Source organism: Ips typographus, linkage group LG6, assembly GCF_016097725.1.
Source record: "Ips typographus isolate SLU linkage group LG6, UJ_Ityp_2.0, whole genome shotgun sequence".
Lineage (NCBI taxonomy): Eukaryota > Metazoa > Arthropoda > Insecta > Coleoptera > Curculionidae > Ips > Ips typographus.
In genome coordinates, this window is record NC_138427.1 from 587302 (window position 1) to 607904 (window position 20603).

At 37.8% G+C, this 20603-nt stretch overlaps 2 protein-coding genes across 4 annotated transcripts; one reads left to right on the forward strand and one right to left on the reverse strand.

Moving 5' to 3' along the window:
• The first annotated feature begins 2356 nt into the window (after positions 1-2356).
• Positions 2357-7597, forward strand: LOC145730386 (uncharacterized). Of its 2 annotated transcripts, none has more exons than XM_081981576.1 (7): positions 2357-2932; positions 2991-3193; positions 3246-3742; positions 3797-3896; positions 3949-4053; positions 7239-7394; positions 7450-7597. In XM_081981576.1, the coding sequence occupies exons 1-7, from the start codon at positions 2845-2847 to the stop codon at positions 7513-7515; spliced, it is 1215 nt and encodes a 404-aa protein (XP_081837702.1). In that variant the 5' UTR covers positions 2357-2844; the 3' UTR covers positions 7516-7597. The 2 variants fall into 2 exon arrangements, with proteins under 2 accessions (XP_081837702.1, XP_081837703.1); XM_081981577.1 differs by having other exon boundaries at positions 2362-2932; positions 3949-4044.
• Positions 7598-11684: 4087 nt separating this feature from the next.
• Positions 11685-17201, reverse strand: LOC145731345 (uncharacterized). Of its 2 annotated transcripts, none has more exons than XM_081983094.1 (8): positions 16908-17201; positions 14730-14968; positions 14146-14676; positions 13670-14091; positions 13163-13328; positions 12325-13112; positions 12095-12266; positions 11685-12032 (listed from the first exon to the last, which is right to left on the reverse strand). In XM_081983094.1, the coding sequence occupies exons 1-8, from the start codon at positions 17047-17049 to the stop codon at positions 11760-11762; spliced, it is 2733 nt and encodes a 910-aa protein (XP_081839220.1). In that variant the 5' UTR covers positions 17050-17201; the 3' UTR covers positions 11685-11759. The 2 variants fall into 2 exon arrangements, with proteins under 2 accessions (XP_081839220.1, XP_081839219.1); XM_081983093.1 differs by having other exon boundaries at positions 14730-15145.
• Between the last annotated feature and the right edge of the window lie 3402 nt (positions 17202-20603).

Sequence of the window (20603 nt, forward strand, 5' to 3'; positions counted from 1 at the left end):
AAAATTAACTTTTTTCCACAAATGATAGTCAAAATCGCATCAAGATTTGTTGTTTCGAAATGGCGGGATTTTAAAAAGTTACTGTCCCGGTGGAAGTAGCGCGCAGTTTATTTGACATCACCAGAAACTCCTAATTACGAAAATTACGTGGCCCCTCCACAGTACTTAATTGTACTCTAAAAATTGTGAGTTACCTAATGACACATTAATGTGATTTTTACGACCGAAATTGTGGTTTATTTATTATTTACAATCATACAGATTTAGGAGTTGTCAAGAGTATCTAACAGGAGTATCTACATCGCACAGGTATGTGAATTTAGATTTTCAATATATTTCTTAAGTTCAATATTTGTGTGTTTGGTCGTTAAACATTCTATCATAGAATTTTTTTTAGAAAATAATCAAAATAAAAAGAAATTAAACAAGATGGATTTCAACTCTCAATCTCAATCAATTAGATCCTCCTCCTCATCCACCAACCTCAGGATAATACCTATTATTTACTACTAGTTTCTTACGGCTTTTTGAGTTGATTTTGAATCTACGTGGTTTAAAATACTAATAATCAACCTGTCTTTTCAACTACAGTCAGTCACTTATATGCAACCAGCCATTTCGTCCTCCTTCTTCTTCGTTTTCTTTTAGCAGAGAAGTCGTGAGCGCAGCCTCAATCAGTTGGTTACGCGGCCAACTATTCCGGTAGGTGCCGGAAGCAGCTTGATTTCCTGTTATCAGTGAATGCTTTTTTTTGGTCAGTCCAGCGTGTTGGGGACGTACCTTTGGGTCTTTACTACTACTCTCTCTCTACCTCTACTCTCTATCTACCTTCTGCCCCTGGACTATTAGTCGTTCCAGATTGTTCTCGTCTCTTCTAATCTTAATCTTAGTCGTCTCGAAATATCTGAGAATTCGTGCTATTTTAGATAACCTTTGGGGTTCTTTGATTTCCTGGAAGATAACCTCATTAGTTTTTTTTGCTGTCCAAGGAATTTGCAAGACTCTTCTTCAACACCAGAACTCAAATTCGTCAATCGACGGCTTTCAGTGACGATGTTTTCGCTCCGTAGAGTAGGACCAGGAATATTAGTGTTTTGGTAATTTTTTTGTTTAACGTGATGTCACTATCTCCCATGTTTTTGAAGGTATTTTGTTGTTCTTCTAGCGATTTCACGTCTACGATTAATTTCCTGCCAGCAGCCCTCCTTGTTTACAATCCGTTTTCCCAGATAGACGAACGTGGTTATATCTGGCTGACTATTACGAGCACTATCGATGATCATAATTTTGGTTTTCGAGTAGTTGATATCTAACCCAAGATCTCAATTTACAGTTTCCAGATTATGTAGGATTGCTAGGAGTTTTCCTCGAGTGCTAGCCAACAAGATCGAGAGAGAGGTGTCATCTTGATAGCGGAGGTTGGAGATCTTTACTCCGCCAAACGTAATTTCCCCTTTCCATCCCATGTCACCGTTCTCGTAATTTGTTCTCCATAGATGAACAGAATGAGCAGAAAGATGCATCCCTATCAGACCTCTCCTTAAAATGTCTCCTTTTTCAATTTTTAAAAAAATATCCTTTTTCAATTTTACACATGTTGTACTGTTGTTTGTTGTTTCTTAAAGCAGGCTTACTGGTTTCGAATAGAACGAAACTTGACATGCGGTCAATAAAAGCTTCTGTCTAAACCTTGGTTAATAATATACTATTATTATGCCAAATACTTCATTTTTCTGACATACAATCACCACCATAATTTAAAGAAAATCGCATTATTATTAACTTAGATATCAGGGTGTACTCTTGAAAAGCGGGACACACTGTAGATATATTATATCTAAAGGATCCTAGGAATGGATATGAAATTCCTAAACAGAGAAGATCATATGCACCTTTTATATTAATTTCGAAGGATGAGTAACTTTTTTGTATTTTTTTCTGTCGTATTTCTGGCGGGGTACACGTCAATGCTTCACCGGAGGACATTTTTCTCAATTTATTAATCCGGAAATGAATATCGATCTAACTTTTTCTGACATTTATTTATATTGGTGAGTTGTTTACCACATAGCTACGGTAACAATATACCTGATTGATTATTCTGAGAAAAATGCCTGCTTGGTAGTTTTTTGTTAAATGTAATATTATAGATATGATGGTTGTAAATAAAATAGTATACAAACCTTGGTAGGAAGTTTCATTCCTGTCTCGAGATCCTAGCTAAACCTCGACGCTTCGCGTCTCGGCTATCTAACTAATCTCTCGACAGTAATGAAACTCTTCCCACCTCGGTGTGTAATATACTATTTTCTAATAGACACAGTTTTTGAGATACGCACAAAAAAATCGTTAAAAAGAAAAAAAAATATACAGATGTTATCTGTCATTAGAATGGTAATTTTAAGATCTTTTCAAAAATGAAATAATATACAGGGTGTTCAAATTCTGAGAAACAGCCGTATATCTATCAAACGGTGACAGATATTAAACAACGGTTTTCGCCATTAAGTTTTGTATCAAATTTGAGCTTTAGACACCGACATCAGTTTTTGCCTATCTCTATTAATAAGAGCACTTCCCATTTAAATACGTCCAATTTGGCCCACCCTGTACAATGAACGACGTGACAGGTACACTTCGATGTATTGGCTAGGATATTTTTTTTATAAAATGCATGCACAAAGAAAGGTAGGGTAATTAAAACTATTTCAACTTTTTATTTCTTCATATTAAGGAAATGGCGCGTTTTATGGTCCTGACCAAGTATTTTAGTATTAAAAACATCTGTCTCTTTATTAAGCCTAACCGCTATAACTGAATTTTATATTCAAGGAGACATAAATTATGAAGCTACATCAAGAGGTTTCGGAATTTCTGAAGGATGCTAAGGCTACTTGTAAAGTCGGGAACTTATTCAAAACCCGAGTTGAAGGTTGGTGTGACTAATATTTGATTGGGTTAAAATATTGTTATTGTTTTTTTTTTTTTAGAGGAAAACTACGAGCTGTCACCTTTCGTCAATTTTTTCGTAATGAAACTGTCCTGTCAGTACTCAATAATGAACAAAATCTATCGGTTTTTCATCTACTTCATCCTCAGCATTATTACAGTAGAATACAGTTGGTTGTTGTTTCTAAATTACAGTTTGGGACAGAAAATCCGTTACTTTGTATTCCGTTACATTCACTTATACGTAAGTACTATTTTGACTGACTGAAATGGTCGTATGTTAAAACAAGTGATAGGGTATAATAATGGCCGCCACCGTCCTGACCACTCGTCATCGAATCATCGAAGAAAGCAACAAAGTCAAATGCCTTCAGTGGACATTGTCCTGGACTAGTCAGTCAACTAGAAAGGTCATAGGTTATCGGGGGCTATTGCAATCCGTCACTCTTGAAATATGTTTCGTATGGGTGGTTGCCTACACTGGAGCCGCTTACCAAGTACTTGATGGTACTCTACTGATGGCCATCATCACTAAATGGGACTATCCGTTTCTAACTCATTTGATGTATTTAGTCGAATGTGTCATTGTAACATTCTGTATTTTTTACGTCTCCATCATACCGCACATTTGTATTTATTTCGCTACCGAGGCGCAAGTTCAGACTCTGTTACTGTCCGAGTACGTACGCAAGTTGGCTGCGGACAGCAGGAAATTACTTAGAAGTCAAAATCTAAACCAACTAGTAAATGATAGTTTAAGAAAAATTCTGTACAGACAGATAGAACTTAAAAGGTATATTTAACTCCTCCTGGATAACTATGATCATTTAAGATGGGAATTGTATAGGTTGTACTTGGATAACAGGAGTCTCATCACCACTGTCGGAATGATATACGTCATACCAGGGACGATGTCTTTTGCCTTCAATTTGTATGAATTTGCTGAAGTATAAAATTTAGTTAAGAGTAAAAAAAAAAATAATGATCAAATTTTTTTAGCATGAAATCAACAATATTATATTTGCGTTGAATACCGTTTGTCTGGTTATCACAACCATGTACACTATGTTATGCGGCCAATACTATGAGGATGAGGTAAGGACTGTTAGTACTCTCAATACAATAGAATTTTTTTCGTTGCTACGCAATTCCCTATAACCGGAATAGTATATTGTACACGCTGTCCAAATAAAAACGGTTAAACGTAGAGCTTAGACAAAAACGATTGTTAATAAAAAAAAATAGCTAGAAAATAATTTCAGTTTTGGGAATGGTCAACAATAAGACGTACTAACATCTTTGATTCAACACAAGTGCAGATCTCTAAAATTTAAAAAAGCAAAGAAAAGCAAATCGTGGAGACACGTTACAGATCCGGCGAGTAGGCAAGGATCGGTCTCCATTCCTAAGGCGACAGCTCCTCGCAGGAAAGTATTGGAGGCCCTCAGAAAGCGGCTCCTGATTGACGACCAGCGATGGAAAACCTAATAAGGTGATAAGATGTTTCCTCCGCCATTCCACATTGTGAACATACGGGGCTCTTACGAATGCTTATAATATGCAGATATACGATGTTGAGATACAAAGAGTCGCTGGACTATAAAACTAGAGTTTTCAATGCCCAGCGACTCCTTAACATCAACGATTTGGATGTTGCCTTGGCGTTGCTACAAAAACCAATCAAAGCTCGAATAAAGCGCATATGAAAACTATATGCGCCTTAATCCACATTAAGTGTACCTGTTTCTGTTCTGCCACTTTGTTAAGGGCTTCCCAGGATTACTGTACCAGTCTACTGCCTAACCTAGCGCTAAGCAGTGCCTTTAGGGCAGCCTGGCTGTCGGACTAGATCTCAAACACTCTCCCTAGTGTTTTTGTAACTTCTTTGCTTGTGGTAACTTTAAATATGGCGCAGAATGCTTCCTGAAAAACTGTAACATAGCTTTCCAGCGAGAGGATGCCCCTGTATGGGTCTTGTCGGTACATGCCCGCCAGAGCCAGACCGTTTGGCGTTCTTGAGCCGTCAGCGTTCCAGCATTGCATCTTTCTCGGGTTTCACTAATTCTCTTTAGTTGGGATTTCTAACTTAAACGTCGTTTCCAACCTAAGTCTACTGTCAGATGGACCGTTCATGATTCTAGGATTGGAACGTCCCGGATCACGTCGGCCGCTATACTCGTATATCCCTGACGCAGATAGTTGTCACACCTTGTAGAGCCGCATCCCATCCTGCTTAGCCCCGCAGAGGCTTCTAGGCGTATCCACAGGGGAAGCTCAGGAAGGCCCAGAAGCACGTTGAATGTGTTTTTGAAATTTTGAAGATAAGCACTTTTTTTGATTAAAGCTGTTATTTTACGCCCTCTTGCAGACATGAAGATAAAGCTAAAGGTAAAGAAAAAAAAAGTCTTCCCAAAACTCCGGCGTTTTACACTTTCTTTCTGATCAATGGAATAAGTCCATCGTAATACTTTTACACAAGAAAGAAGATGTAGCCCAAATAGAAAACTAGACCAATTAGCCTGCTATCGGAGATATATATGTAAGCGGTTTATGAGAATAATCACCAAAAGGCTGACAGCTAAACTCGATCTTTACCAACCTATTGAGCAGGCAGGATTTCGTAAGGGCTATGGCACAAATGATCATCTTCATACAATTAAAATCCTCATTGAAAAATGCATAGAGTATAATAAACCGTTAGTTCTCATTTTTGTAGACTATGAAAAAGCTTTTGACACAATAGACCACCATAATATGCTTAGTGCCCTCGCTGATTGCAGAATCGATCATCGCTACATCGACATCATTAAGCAATTATCTTCTTCTTCTTTAAGTGCCATCTCCTCTCAGAAGGTTGGCAATCATCATGGCTATCCTCACTTTCGATGCTGCAGCTCTAAACAACTCAGTGGAACTACAGTTATACCATCCTCTCAGGTTATTCAACCAAGAGATACGTCTTCTTCCTCTGCTTCTTTTCCCCTGTATCTTTCCCTGCATAATGTTCTGCAACAATACATATTTATCTCCCCACATCACATGGCCCAGATATCGCAGCTTCCTTATTTTAATTGTGTTTAATATTTCCTTTTCTTTTCTCATTCTTCCCAGTACCTCCTCGTTTGTTACCATGTTCACCCAACTTATTCTCAAGATCCTTCTATATGTCGATTAGCAATTAAACAAGAACGCAAATTCTGTCATTAGACTTCATGAAGATACTCTTATCTTCCAAATAGAGAGAGGTGTGCGGCAAGGGGATGTCATCTCCCCCAAATTATTTACTAACCTTTTAGAGTACATGTTCAAACGCACAAATTAATGCAATAACATTAATGGTGAAAAACTTAGTCACCTTCGCTTCGCCGATGATCTGATATTAATTATAAATGATCTCAAAGAAGCGCAAGAAATATTGAGCCAGCTGAGCCTAGCATCCAGAGAGGCTGGGCTGAAAATCAATATAGGCAAAACAAAGTTCATGACAAATCTAGTTGCCAGTGAAAACCTAACAGTGAACAACTTAGCAAGTGTACTCCTACAAATAGGTACTTAAGCCACGAGGTTCGATTGGGAAGGGGTAATAAAACCTGCGAAATTGGCAGAAGAATATGGTCTTACATGGGCAGCCTTTGGAAGATTGAGCTACATCTTAACATTTGATATTCCCATGTGTTTTAAGAAGAAAGTCTTCGACTAATGTATTTTACCAGTCGGAGGTGGTGTAACAGATGCCATCCCAAGAATATCGAATCTAAAATGGAACTGGGCGAGTACCTAACCAGAATAAACTACGGCAGATGGACTAGAAAAATAACTGAATGGAGACCGCGAGACCACGCCTTCCCCAGCAGAGGCAGATCTCCCACTCGTTGATCAGATGATTTGAAGCGCATCAAAACCAACTGGTTAAATGCAGCACAGGATAGAGGGAGATGGAAATCTTTACGGGAGGCTTGTGGTCCAGTCCCATGTCCAGCAGTGGACGAACGTATAGCTGTGTGATCATGGTGAACTTAAAGAAACAGAATGACAGTAATTAACCTAAAAATTCAAATGGTGGTCGAGCCGGTGTTTTTTGACATAACCTGTTTATTTATGATTTCTGCTGTGTAAATCATGCCTTCAACTGGCCAATCACATTTGACCACTATTGCCAACCTAATTCACCATCATTCCTCCTAGTTTTTAAATAGTGTATACTTAATGTTTACTGTCAAATTGAGCAAATCTGCCTCCAGACAGACTTGCCATATTTGTTAAAATAAACTTGCTTTACTGACTTTTAGTGGCGTTGTTTCTATTACGAGCTGTGCAAGTTGAATTGGTACGAGTGGAACCAAAAAACCCAGAGAAACTACCGCCTTATACTGACTGGGTCGTCAAAAATCACAGAAATCGTGATAATCAGTCATTTTTCCGTCAATTTTAAATTTTTACTGCAGGTAAGCATGACGTTATTTTTCAGTTGGTGGTGTCGAGAGTTTTTTGTTTATACAGATTTTTAAGTACATCTATAGCGCGACCAACGCTGCACGCAATATTTACCGGACGAGAACCAATTAGATTACCTCTATTTGAAAGTTTGAATAAACATTTTGCTTTAAACTTGAAACGCTACTTCAAATAAAAACTCTGACACTAAAAATATTTGCTTCTGTACATATTATTGATATTAATTTGTTAAGTTGATCTTTTTTGATTTAAGCTTGTCGCCCATTAGTCCCGTTGCTGTCCGTCAACGGACAGTGCCATATACTGATCCATTTATTTTTATGGTTTTTATTCTAACCGTCTTTTTGACTTAACGTGCCACGACGGACTAATGGGTGACAAGTTTTACTCTAAGTAAATTTTGATTGAAAAAAAAAAAAAAAGTTACTTACATAATTAATGCAAATATTGAATTCGGACTGTCGGCAACGCCACAAGAAATCTTTATAATTTGTAAAACGACGGCCATGGTTTTTGTCTTTGAACCACCGTGCATCGTTGTCCAATTCAGAATCTTTCCTCATTACAAGTTGTTTTTTAGTAACAACTTCGCGTTTAAATCGAAAAAAGAAAAAACACCTTGCTAAAGCACAATTATTGATTGATTAGATGTAATTTGTACAACAATACAACTTAAAGCTTTCTATAGTGACTACTTCGTTCACGTCAGTTTCGGAATCCCAAGCAACTGAATTTGAAATTAAATGTTAAAGCAATTTGTTACTAAAAACTGCAACTTTGCACTATTTTTGAACAAGCAGATATAACATACCAAATGGTTTAGATGGACCATATGGATGGATTTTTATCGTCCGTATTAGATTTAGCATAATAATTAGAAAAATTTGTAGCGTAGCGGACAATACAACTAGAAAAGCCAATATTATTACCTCTTAAATAACAACCCTGACTTCTGGGGTCGGTATTCTATAGAATTTATAGGAAGGCCTGAGTAACTCATTCTCGCTTGTTGCGAATAATGAGAGAGAAAACAATCTTTTATAGTCAGGACTACAAGAGAATCGTCTAGAAAGAGGAAAATGGTAGACTTACGCATTTCTCAAAAAACACCAGTTTTATGTATTCTCCTTTGTCAATCTAACCTTTATTAATAAGCTATTATTTGTTGTTTGTTGTCATCTGAATATTTGAATTGTTTAGTTTCTTCTTGAAACTAAAATAAGACTCATAATGACCACTTAATCTTAGGATCAACAAACAAATATGCTCGTCAAATTTGTGACAGACTACTCCAAGCTATCTTCGGGATTATTCATCTTTTCATCATTTGGAAGATTCAACAGACAATAAGCCTAAAATAAAAATTATTGGAAACTTTCTTAGTACAATTGAACAGCGCCATTAGTGGAGTTGGACCAAATTGAAGAAAGAAGTAATTTCTCTAACTCTCCACTGCAAAGACATATGGTATGTTGGTAGTGTGGCTGACGCTAGCTTTAGCACTCACTAACACACCATCAGATTGGGTTTTCAGGATTTATTCACCAAACTTATCTTATTCCGGAATTACGCCAAACGTCAAGTATTGAGTGAAAAGACGTAAAATTGATGTTTGAGTCTCGCACTTGAGTTTGGATAACTGACAGACAAATAGCGATGAAAACATAAACGTATATTTAAATAGAGGTCGCCACAAATATTTCACACTTTTCTTCCGTGGCTGAACAGTCTTGATACCTAAAAAACCTGACGTTTTGGTGGAAAATCTAGCACCGTCTTCAGAGAATCTAAAAAACAAAACAACGGCAGATTCCAGAAAACACTAACTTATAAATAATAAATATTTACTATCGTCATTCCAATAGGTTATCTATTTTTGTAATACCTATGCATATGCATTATACACACACCGGCAAAATTAGGGGAACAGTCAAAATTTACACTTAGTTTAACATCAATTTTCTCTGGAACTCTTCGCTCAATTTCCTTCACATTTTTTATGTATTGCAGCTTGATTCTTAATAAATACATCTGCCTTATTACCATTTTTAAATGGTTTAGTTTTATGTCATATACAGGGACGTAAAGGAAAGAAGGAATTTTCGGTGTTTTTTGAGACACCCTAACATGTCCCAGACATTTTCAATCCAATGTCTGGAGAACATGCCGGCCACGCCATTGTTCTTATTCCGACGACATTCAAAAAGTCGTAGACACAACGAGCCATGTGAGGGCGGGCATTGTCGTTCATTAGCAAAAAGTTTTCTGCGATATGGGGGGCGAATGGTACGACATGGTCTTGAAAGTATCTATCTGCATTTAAAGCTCCATTAACAACCACCAACTCTGTTTGTGCCCTTAAGCATATTCCACCCCAGACCATCACCAAGCCTCCACCATAGGAACCAGTGGGAGTAAAATTAAATTGTTCATCTTGTTCACCTCGGCGGCGATATAACCTTTCTCTGCCGTCGATGGAATGAACACAAAATCGACTCTCATCCGTGAACAAAACACTGATCATTTTCCCACTGATCAAGCCTAGTCTGGTCACACGATGACGTCGCTGGAGTAGTGGAGCTTTCTTTGTTCTATAGGCCTTCAAACCAACTTCCTTAAGCCTTCTGCTAATGGTCCGAGCACTTGTTCTTCTTCCACGTACTTCTTTCAGCTCGCTTCTTAGTTTCGGTACTGTTTACGTCTATTCAATAATGTTTGCAAGACCATGAATCTGTCATCTCCAGCCGTGGTTGACCGTTTTCTTCCTTGACCTCGTCTCCTCGCATACTCTCCTGTTTGTCTCCAACGTCTTACATTACGATGTCACGTTAAGGGTTGGTTGAGGGGGAAGAATATACAGGATTCTACAGGTAACCCACTTTTATTAAGTTATAGGGTAGAAGGAACACGGGGGGCGACGCTTTAACGGGGATGAATGAACCCTAGACTTAGGTCCGAGGGCATTCACCGAGCCGGTAAAGACGTGAAGAACCTAGCAAAGGGAGGTAAGTAGGAACGGCAACTTAAGCTGCTCGCCCACACTATTTCCTTTGCTAGGGCTGATCTAGGGTGTGGCACTTGGTCACCTACTGCTCTACGTTACGTTACACAATAGGCATACCCAGACTAACCCAGAGATCAGTCAGTGACCTCCCTCTGGGGAGACCCCAGAGTTCGGTAATCTGTACGTGCTTTTGGTGCAGTATTTATACCCACATTATGACCCCAATTTGCCAATCTTGCTGACACAAACATTGTACTGGGGGAGACCGGGGCAACTTAGGGTAACGGCACCTAGTGTAATCTTTATGTTACAATATCGTAGTTTTTGATTTTTCTAACATATCAGTAACATCGCTGTATTTGTACCAATTTCAATGAACGTTACAGCTTTTGCCACATCAGTAGAAGCCATATCACCCATGCTGGACTTTTAAGAATCAAACTGATGTATGTTCTTGATTTTCGCTTGACAAAACCAATGACGTATAGCAAATATAGATTACCTTTAAAACAGGTGTGGAAAAATAAATCAATGTCCACATTTTCTTTGAAACCCTGTATTTTCTTTAATAATTGAGACATCAGAGGGAATAAAAAAAGGAAATGTTCAGAAAATAACGGGCTACAATTTGATGTTATAAACTGTTTTCAATTCTCAGTTGTTCTCTCCACAGGGTGTCTCAAAGAGCACAGAAAATTCCTGACTTCCTTTTCGTGCCTGTATATGACATAAAGACAAACCATTTAAAAATCGTAATAAGACAGATGTATTCATGATGAATCAAGCTACAATTCATAAAAAAGATATCAAAATCGAGCGAAGGATTGAAAAGGAAATTGATGTTAAACTAATTCTAAATTTTGACCGTCCCTCTAATTTTGCCGGTGTGTGTAACATAAAAACAAAATTACAAAAAATTTTAGTTTAGTAGACCAAGTGTTAATTCCTCCTCTAGAATATTTAACCATTTATTTCAAGTCTTTTTGAATAAGTTTCTTTCTTGAATAGTCTTAACACCTTTGCGATCACCCAATGTTGGTTTAACTGTTGCTCGGGACGACCCACTTTAATAGGGGAGCAGTGTTACGAAGGGGATTATCAGTTATTTGGTGTTACCTCTTATAGATATCATTGATTTTGTCTTAGTTGTGCTTTTTGTGAAATAGAGGAACTGATGTCAACGTTTGAAGTGTAAGGGAGAAGCCTTTTACACTTCAAACCTTGACATCAAGATGAAGAAGAAGCTGAAAAAGAGAATTTCATAAATATTTGCGAATCACCTTGAATCCATAGAAGCCTTTATAAACAGAGTACATTGTAAAAACAAATCAATTAATTCATCACATTTATATTAATCCGGAGTTTCCAAACTTGTGTTTTCAAAGTCATGCGGAACACAACAACCCAAAAATCTCAAAGCAGTCACCTGATCTTTCGTCATAGACTGGCGTAGTACACTAAAGTATGGTTCGAAACTGTCATTTAGAAAAAACACCACATGACTTATTAAGTTGATGTTGAACGGGTGTGTTTCGTATAAAATGGCTTCATCATCCCTTTTCTTGATCTGTGAATTATTAAGATTGTCCATACTGTGGTTTCTTATAAGAGCATTACTTTCTTGCTAAAATATTAACAACAGTTTAACTGTGTGATTGTAGTTCTATTAAAAAATCTCAAACATACCATTTCTACTTCGATTAGTAACAAATGGACAAGCAAATAAAAAAGATACTCAGTTCCGTTGAACGCGATCTTTTCACAGGAGTTGATGTTTTCAATCGTGATATTGTCTAGGGGAACACGCTCTTCTTTACGATCTAGACATTGCACTAGCATTCGCACCATCGCTTGGGCGCTAATAATATCAAGTAATTATTTTAATAAGACTAACAATAGATACAAAGCACACTTACAAAAGTTTTCTTTCGATTGCGCTCAGCTCTCGAAACATATGAGGGTGCCACTGGCTTAACAAGTACCATAGAGCATTTTCACCTTTGGGAGTTTGTAGGCCTGCAACCAGATCCAAAGCCCACCGCGCCTTTACCATAGCAAGAAAGATAAAAATTTCAAGGCTTGTTCTAATTTTAGTTCCTTCGATAGCGATTAAGTTCCTCAATATGACCTCATGCAATGGCTCCATCCGGTTATACAAAGAACAACACGCGTTCACCACTAGCAGACCGAGAACTTCTTGGGGAAAGTTTAGTGGCGCCATAGTAAACTTCTCAATTAAGTGCACGAAAGTTGTAAACATCGTGTGACATTTGGGCATACGCAGCATATTTGAAAACTGCGTTTTAAGCTTTACTAGCAACGTAATCAGCAAAATACTAGCGTGATAATCTATGTCGTGATCGCGGTCAACGTTTTCCATTAACCTAGTGACTCCTGCTTTAAAGGAGCGAAGAACAAAATCTTCTGGCATGTCTTGACCGTAAACGCATAGAGTGTTGACGACTTGTAAGGCGACGTCCAGATCGCGAACTAAATGAGCAGGTTCCAAGTGTTTCAACCATTTGTACAAAAATGCTAGGAACCGATCGTTCAACCAGGACCTGAATCCTTTAGACTTTGCGAGATGTTTTGTCACAAAATTTAATTGAAACATTAGGTCCGGATGCACAGAGGACTTGGTCAGAACTGTAATTAAGAGATCATCCAGGCGGTCTATATTGTCGCGCACCAACTTGGGTTGATGCTATAATTAATTTCAGTTCGTGTGTGTGTTTTTTTAATAAAAGTTCTTACTTTTATTAGGTAGCCAATAGCATTAAGTGAAGACACTAGTTCGAATCGATAAAGTCGGTTGGATACGGAGATGAGACTTTCGAAGAGCTTCTGTCCAAATTTGATTAGTACATCCTGCTTGTCCAAACTTAGCGATGTGTGGCATTTGAAATGACGACTGAGAGACCTAATGGAGTTTACAAACATAAAAAATTCAAGTTTTAATGATAGACAATTAGAGATTTTAAATTAATTATATTTGTCGTGAATTTAATTTCCTTAACTCAACATAGATCAATGGAACATGAATATAAACATTCAATCCATTGATCCAATGATGATCTCAACATAGACCAATATCCCTGACAAATACTAGCTGACTGATGATGCCAGTGGCAAATTCTATGGTCACCAGGCTGACCTAACCAGCAAAGAAAAATAGAATGTCGCAACAATATAATGTAACCTGTAGTGATTGTTTTGCATATTTGAGAGTTTAAAGTTAATAATGCAAGTATTGAAACTCACTCCATAACTGGAATAACCAGGTATCGGCTATCATCATGACGATTAAGAATGTTCTGGATTAGATCTAGGTGAGTCTCAATTTGCTCCACCATTAAAATTTGACTATACAATCCGCCCAACCAAATTATTCTGCCTTGTAGTGCCGGGCTAGACTCAACGAGCATATCAGTGTAGTAATTCAGGTACGTGCTCAACTGGACCGAGCTGAGTTTGGGATCGTGTACGTTACAATAACTTCTCATTAATCCCAGACCATAAGCCATGGATTCTTTGATGCGAGAAGCATAGCATTCTTTGTTTAAATTCCCGCTAGTCCGCACCGTCTCCAACTCTTTAAAGATTTTCTGGAATACATTATATGTAGTGGCCAAATATTTGGTCTTGCCTTCAGGTTGGCTTAAATCGAGTTCCTTGAGAATTTTCTGTAGAAATCTGAGGTTAGCAGCTTGCTGGTATTTACTTTTACGATTACTTACAATAAAAATTCGGCTGCACACATCTCTGACCGCCCAGTGGATACAACATTGGGCGGCTTTAGCATACAAATGCCTTTCCATATTGCCATGACAAGACATGAAAATATACAAATTGTACATTAGTTTTTCCAAATCGTTTAAGACTTCATACGGGAGACCTATTAACTGGTCTATAAATTCTAGAATCCACTTTACCAGATCGAAAAAATTGTCCGCATCTTCGTCGGCCCCATCTCTTTTCCCAACGATTGTTTTACATTTATCGCAGCATATATCAAGCAAACTCCAAACAGTTGGCAACAGCGCCGGCACCAAAATGGTCGACTGATTGTTTTGAAAGTCATTGGCTATTATCAAACCTTTCATGATGCCACGTTTCAATGCAAAATTTGATTTGGCTTCTTCAGGTTCACTTAAAGCCTCCCGGAAACTTTCAACTATTTTGGAAAGACATTCAGGACCGTTTTGGAGTTTTATCAATATAAACATGGGCTGAACACAATGACTTCTTACTTCCAAAGGGATATTTGTCTACAAAGTACACGTCATGTAATGGAAAGATAACATTAAAAAATCATAATTACCATTTTTAGGGTATCAATCAAACCTTCACACCATCGAGGTTGGAGGTGCTCAGAAACACTACCGGAGTCCATAGCCTTGTTCATAACCAAAATCCAGTTAGCTATTTGCGCCGGATCATGGGAACGAATCATGTAATCCAGGAAAAGCGAAACTTCCTTCCAGAAACCGAGTGCCAAGAGCAACGATACATTTGATGCGGTTATTTCTTTAAGTTCCTGATCATCAAAGTTTAGAATATCTAATAAGAGACGAAAAATTAAGATTTTTCCATAGCCCTTTTCTAAAATTGCGTCGTTTCTTAGAGTGTCATTGAATATATCTTCCAAATAGGACTTCAGACATGATGAAGCTATGCGCCTCTTGTAAATGTTTTCGCGGACAGACCCAATGAAATCCAACAGGACAATTGGATAATCTGGAAATGAAAAGCGACATGTGCTAATGAGTACGTGCTTTACAAAGTATTGATTATGAATATTTCTCCCCACGTTTTGTCTGTTAGAAACTCAAAAATCAAAACAAAAATATCAAATTAAAATTATCAATCATTCATAATCATCAAAAGTGGAACCTTTTTATATGGATCTAAAAAAAGCGCATAATGTATTAAATAGTTATTTATGCAACAATTGCAAAAAAGGACTTTTTGCATGGTTTGCATACAACATTTTTTATAAAATCGACTTGTTTGATGACAAAAGGACAGCAAATATAACATAGTGCAAAAAATACTTTGTTGCACTAAAAATTATTCAAAAAAGTGTAAAGAGGGAATAACAACGAGGAAGGAAGGAGCAATAACAACCAGTGGGAGACAAAAATCGTTCAGTATGGCGGCCGTAAATTTCCGGTTGGCACTGAAAATGTTCTTCTTATTCATATTTAAGATCTCGCGATCTGCTAGTTCTGCAGGTTCCTCTGGATCAGTTCCTGGGAGGTGGACTGCCAGCTGTCCTTCCATCTCTTAGGTGGTCTTCCGGGTGCTCGTTTTTTTATTGTTTTTCATTCAAGTGCGTTGCGTGGCAGTCTTCGCTCTTCCATTCTTCTCACGTGAGCGTACCAATATCTTTTTCTTTGTCAGTGTTCCTAATTCGGTCTATTCTTGTTTTTCCCATTATAGTCCTGAGCGTTTTCATTTCGGCTACTCAAAGTATTCTTTTCGTTTTGTTGGTTTCTTCTCTGGTTTCTATTCCGTATGTCATGATTGGCCTGATACAAGTCTTATAGATCCTGACCTTGCTATCCTTTCGCATATATTCGTTCGCCCATATTATCTGCCTTAAGCAGCCCGACATGGCAGACGCTTTGTTGATTTGGCTTCTTAGGTCCTTCACTGGGTCGTGATAATTCGACAGATCCATACCCAGATATTTGAATTGTGAGACTTGCTCGATGATTTTGTCCTGAACTACCAGCTTACATCTTACGGGATCTTTAGCAAAGGTTATGCTTTTCGTTTTTTGTATAGATATGGTCATGTTCATCGCTTGGCTGACCTGGCAGAATTTGTGTAGTTGTCTCTGTAGATCGTCCTCCGTTTCCGAAAAAATAAATGCATCATCGGCGTAGCATACCATGCTGATTCTTTTATTCTGTCCCATTCCGTATCCCATATTTAGTGATTATACTTTCTCTATAATTATGTCCATTAAGAGAATGAACAGAAATGGGCTAAGGCTGTCACCTTGTCTGATGCCCTGTCTTGGTGTCGGTACCTCTTCCATATAAGTGTCTTCTGCCTTTATTTTAGTCATGTTGTTCTTATTGAGAGTGCGGACTGCTCTTACGATGGTCATTTTTTCAGAAAATCAATCTGCTGTTGCCCACTATTCACAAATCCACTCGTCAATAATAATTCAACGAATTTAAGTTTGCCTTTAACGGACCGAAACCAAAACAAACAATAACAACAAATCTTTGCGGTTTTTAGCTAACTTCACATACCACCAAATATGAACAAAACTGTTTTACGGCTAACTTGGAAGTTTCATTCAATTGCGCAGTAGGCAAATGCGCAATCGATGTCGTTCACAAAGATGGCGACTTCCGTTTTGGTCGCTTAATGCACAAACGGGGTATACCTATTGTTACCTCGTGATACTTGTTCTTTTTACTAGAAGCTTCCTACACTATAAAAAGTTACAACCGGTAGTCTTTGTAGAATTAAAAAAACGTACCTGGATGTTGCTGGCAATATTGTAGACGTTCTTTTTTCAACTTAGGCAAGTTATTTTTATTGTACACTGCGCAGGTTAGTACATCGTTAAGGGAATCATACAGTTCCTTTCGACTAGATATGCGGGGATTGTTCACTTCCATTTTGTCTACTTAACTTGAAAAACTCGAGCTGTATTGAACGAGAATTTGTCACTAAATATGCGTTGTTAATAATATCCAAAGGTTTACACTAAAATTTAGATGCTATATTTTGACATTTTCACATTGATGTCAAATATGAATTGATATTATAAGATCGTGTCAAAATAACCTAACAATTTTCAAAAGTAATTAAATATAAACAGGGAAAAAATATATAAATATATACCAAGTATCCCAGAAGAACGTTGGATCTAAGAGATCATAAAAAATCGATTATCATTTTTTCCGTCTGTACGAATCATTTATTTGACTAACGTTCCCATATAATAATCGTAGATTAGAGTTGTAGGATCTAACGTCGCTAGGTGATCTGCTCTATTGGATAACTCACGATTCCTATCTTGGCTAGATTGATCTAAAGAAATCGGTTTCGGTTAACTCCTTTGACCTAGTATTGGTAGTTCTGGTCTGACATTATTATTTTTACGCCTGTGACTAGTTTTACATGAAAACACACACAGATAAAATATCTTGAAATAGTTGGTCAACACCAGCATGAAATGTTGCCATAATCATAAACATCACAATTTTTCAGTCTATCAATCAGTCAAGTCAATCATCAGTCAAGTTTTTTTTTTATCAGAGGGTCCTTCATTCTGATTTTTTTATATTTCATTAGCAATTCCCTAACCTAACTTACCATATTCGAACGAAAAGTCCAAGAACGACGTAACGCACTAAGCATAGCAACCAAAAATCGTTTATCGTGACCACCCGATTTAATCCAACCACAGGAGAAGTCATATTTAACATATTTATATTTATGTTTGCGTCAACAAACTACGTCTACTTTGATTGGTCGTATAACACACTTTCTTCGAGGTCGTCACTGCTTGGAACCAAGGGATCCTGCAATTTTATTGGGCGGATACACGAGAGATACTATCGTAATTTGTTGTAAAACATAAATCAGCTTAAAGGCCAAGAAACACTTTTCATGCACCGCTCCGATCCAACTGCAATCATACAGTCGACGACTGTCTGAAAGGGGAATAATACTGGTCTTCAATCGGGGTAGTTCACAGTTTTCCGTCAAATATGCAATCCAACTCTCACCCGACACCGATTTTTATTTGTTATCCAACTGCTGGACGAGTCGGTTGATATTTGGAGCCGTTTCACACGGACCACACTGCAGCGCTGCTGAGTAGCGCCACTCAGAAACGCATGCAAAGTATCTCGTGGGAAAAGCATTTAAATAGTTATTTTCCTAAGAAGTGCGGAAAGCAATACTTTAACGACGCGTAGTGGACGTGTACTTGAAATACATGCTTCCTGAATGCATTGGGCACTTTATTCTTATATGCTTACTATCCAAAGCTCCTAAGAAATTAGGAAAGTTACATATCTTCATGAAGTCTACACTTATTTTAAGGAATGCGTCTGTAGTTGGTGCTGGCATATGTATGTGTTTCCTTGACAATGTTTCCAACAGTGGTAGCTCCCATTCGAAATGCAAAGGACAGACTTTTGAACGATTCCCCTGTTGCAAAATAGCCGCAAAAATAAATAACAAAAAAATAGAAAAAAAATATTAATGGGTTATTCCTTAAGAATATAAAGCTGAGAACCCGGCGACACGTGAAAAAGATGAGAACCCGGCGACACGTGTTTTTGCTTATTGGCTTCATCAGGCATGCAACGTCATATGTATATCCGAAGTTTGAGTTTGAGTTTGTTACACAAACTTAACCTATTTTTTCTATCTTTAAGATCCGCACTAATTTTTTTTTCATAACAAAATAATTTTTATTTTAGAAAAAGCTGCGCAAAATATGTGAAAAAATTTAAAGGACTACTTTCGTAAAGAATTAAAAAAGGTGGACCCTGGGGACCCCGGCGACATTTTCTACAAGACCAATTTCTGCCAAGGCCTTCGACCAGCAATTTAGTTGAGTCTGAAGACAGCCAAGCAACAACACTGCAATTGCAGTCGGATGCAGATTCTGACAATGAGGTTGAAGAAACATCAACAAGTCAAGCAAATCAAAGTGTGAATGATGATAGTCTGATGCTCGTTCCAACTCCATCATCTTCATCAACGCACGTTGAACCGTGAACAGTTCTACGTAACCGGCTTCGAAAGCGTAAAAATCCTGCAAATGCTCTTGTGGATATCGAAATACAGAAATTAAAGCTTTTGGAGGAAAATAGAGTTCAACTCAGTGTACCGTCAGATCCACCAGCTGATGAGCGTCAACTATTTTTTAACAGCTTGCTGCCTCATGTTAGAAAAATTCAGGAAGGGTCAATTATGCAAATTCAGGAACGAGGTTCAGAATTTAGTTCAGAGATAAATATGAGGCATATGAGCATCGCACATTCAACACTTTCAGTTACGAAAGCGACACTAGTGGAAGTGGTGGTGAGACCAGAAGTATGTATTTTGCAGAATGATGACATGTATTGAGTTACCACAAAAATGCAAATTGTGGCGCACAGCTGTTTTAACCTGGTTGTTGCCATTTTAAAAAGAATAGCGATGATTTAACAAAATTACAATTCTCGCAACGTGTCGTGTACATGGTCAGGTCCATTTTTTGTATCAATATCAGATCAGGGAATAAGTTGAAGCTTGTTCAGAGATTGATTGACCCATTAACCCCAGTTTTGCGAACAATCGCGCCAGACTTTTGACGGCGTCATTTCTACACGTAGACAGCTAGTTTTTAGGTTGTTTCTATGTGATTATCCTCTAGCCCTGCCCTGATAACATCTTGTAAAGGACTTGATTTTAGCAGCTAGGGTTGTTGCCTTAAGTTTAGTTTTAGGTTCAAGGTTTCCCAACCACACTTTTAAGTAGAATAGTTAGGTAGTTTAGTTTTCTTATTAAATATTTAAATTTAGAAACTTATTGGGAATTCTTTTTTTTATCCCTGAAGGAAATAGGAAAGCATTAGATCACTGTTTTCTTTAATGTGTCGTTAACTAAAACTAAGTGGGGCAGCTCAGGAGAACCCACCAGAGGCGTTACAGGGGCAAGGACGTTCACTTAATGGCATAGTCTTAAACGGAGTCGTAAAATAGTCTTCACGGTCTTGCCATGATAAAGAAATGCTGATTTTACGGAGCCGAAATATAGATCCAAGTGAATTTTAGGAAGTTGAGTGGGATTTTCAGAAAGCGAAGTTCATCCGGGAAAATTTGTTAGGGGCACTTTCTCCAGGAACTTCTTATTTTTGCGTCGGGACCGAAAGACCAAAGAGAAAATTCACCAACCAAGCTTTTGAAAATTTGACATTCAAACACCTGTCTTTTTTCCGTTCCGGTTTTCTCCTACAGGAAAGAACCAGCGTGGTGTGTCGGTAGTGTCATTGATTTGGAAGACTGTTGTGACAGTACCCTACTAACCTAACCTAATCCTAAAGTACACTAATTTTGGGGGTTTTAGGGCCGATCACACAGACATATTTCAGGGCACCCTAGACTAGGTTTTAATTTGATTAAGTATGACATTTTGCACATGAGCTGTCACAGTCAAATCACAACTTATA

Coding starts and splice junctions, on each gene's coding strand:
- LOC145730386 (XM_081981576.1), top strand. CDS start 2,845: ATGAAGCTACATCAAGAGGTTTCGGAATTTCTGAAGGATGCTAAGGCT. Junction 2,933..2,990: donor ATTCAAAACCCGAGTTGAAG/GTTGGTGTGACT, acceptor TTTTTTTTTTAG/AGGAAAACTACGAGCTGTCA. Junction 3,743..3,796: donor AGACAGATAGAACTTAAAAG/GTATATTTAACT, acceptor GGAATTGTATAG/GTTGTACTTGGATAACAGGA.
- LOC145731345 (XM_081983093.1), bottom strand. CDS start 17,049: ATGGAAGTGAACAATCCCCGCATATCTAGTCGAAAGGAACTGTATGAT. Junction 13,329..13,669: donor CTGGTTATTCCAGTTATGGA/GTGAGTTTCAAT, acceptor AAACTCCATTAG/GTCTCTCAGTCGTCATTTCA. Junction 13,113..13,162: donor CTATTGGCTACCTAATAAAA/GTAAGAACTTTT, acceptor AATTAATTATAG/CATCAACCCAAGTTGGTGCG.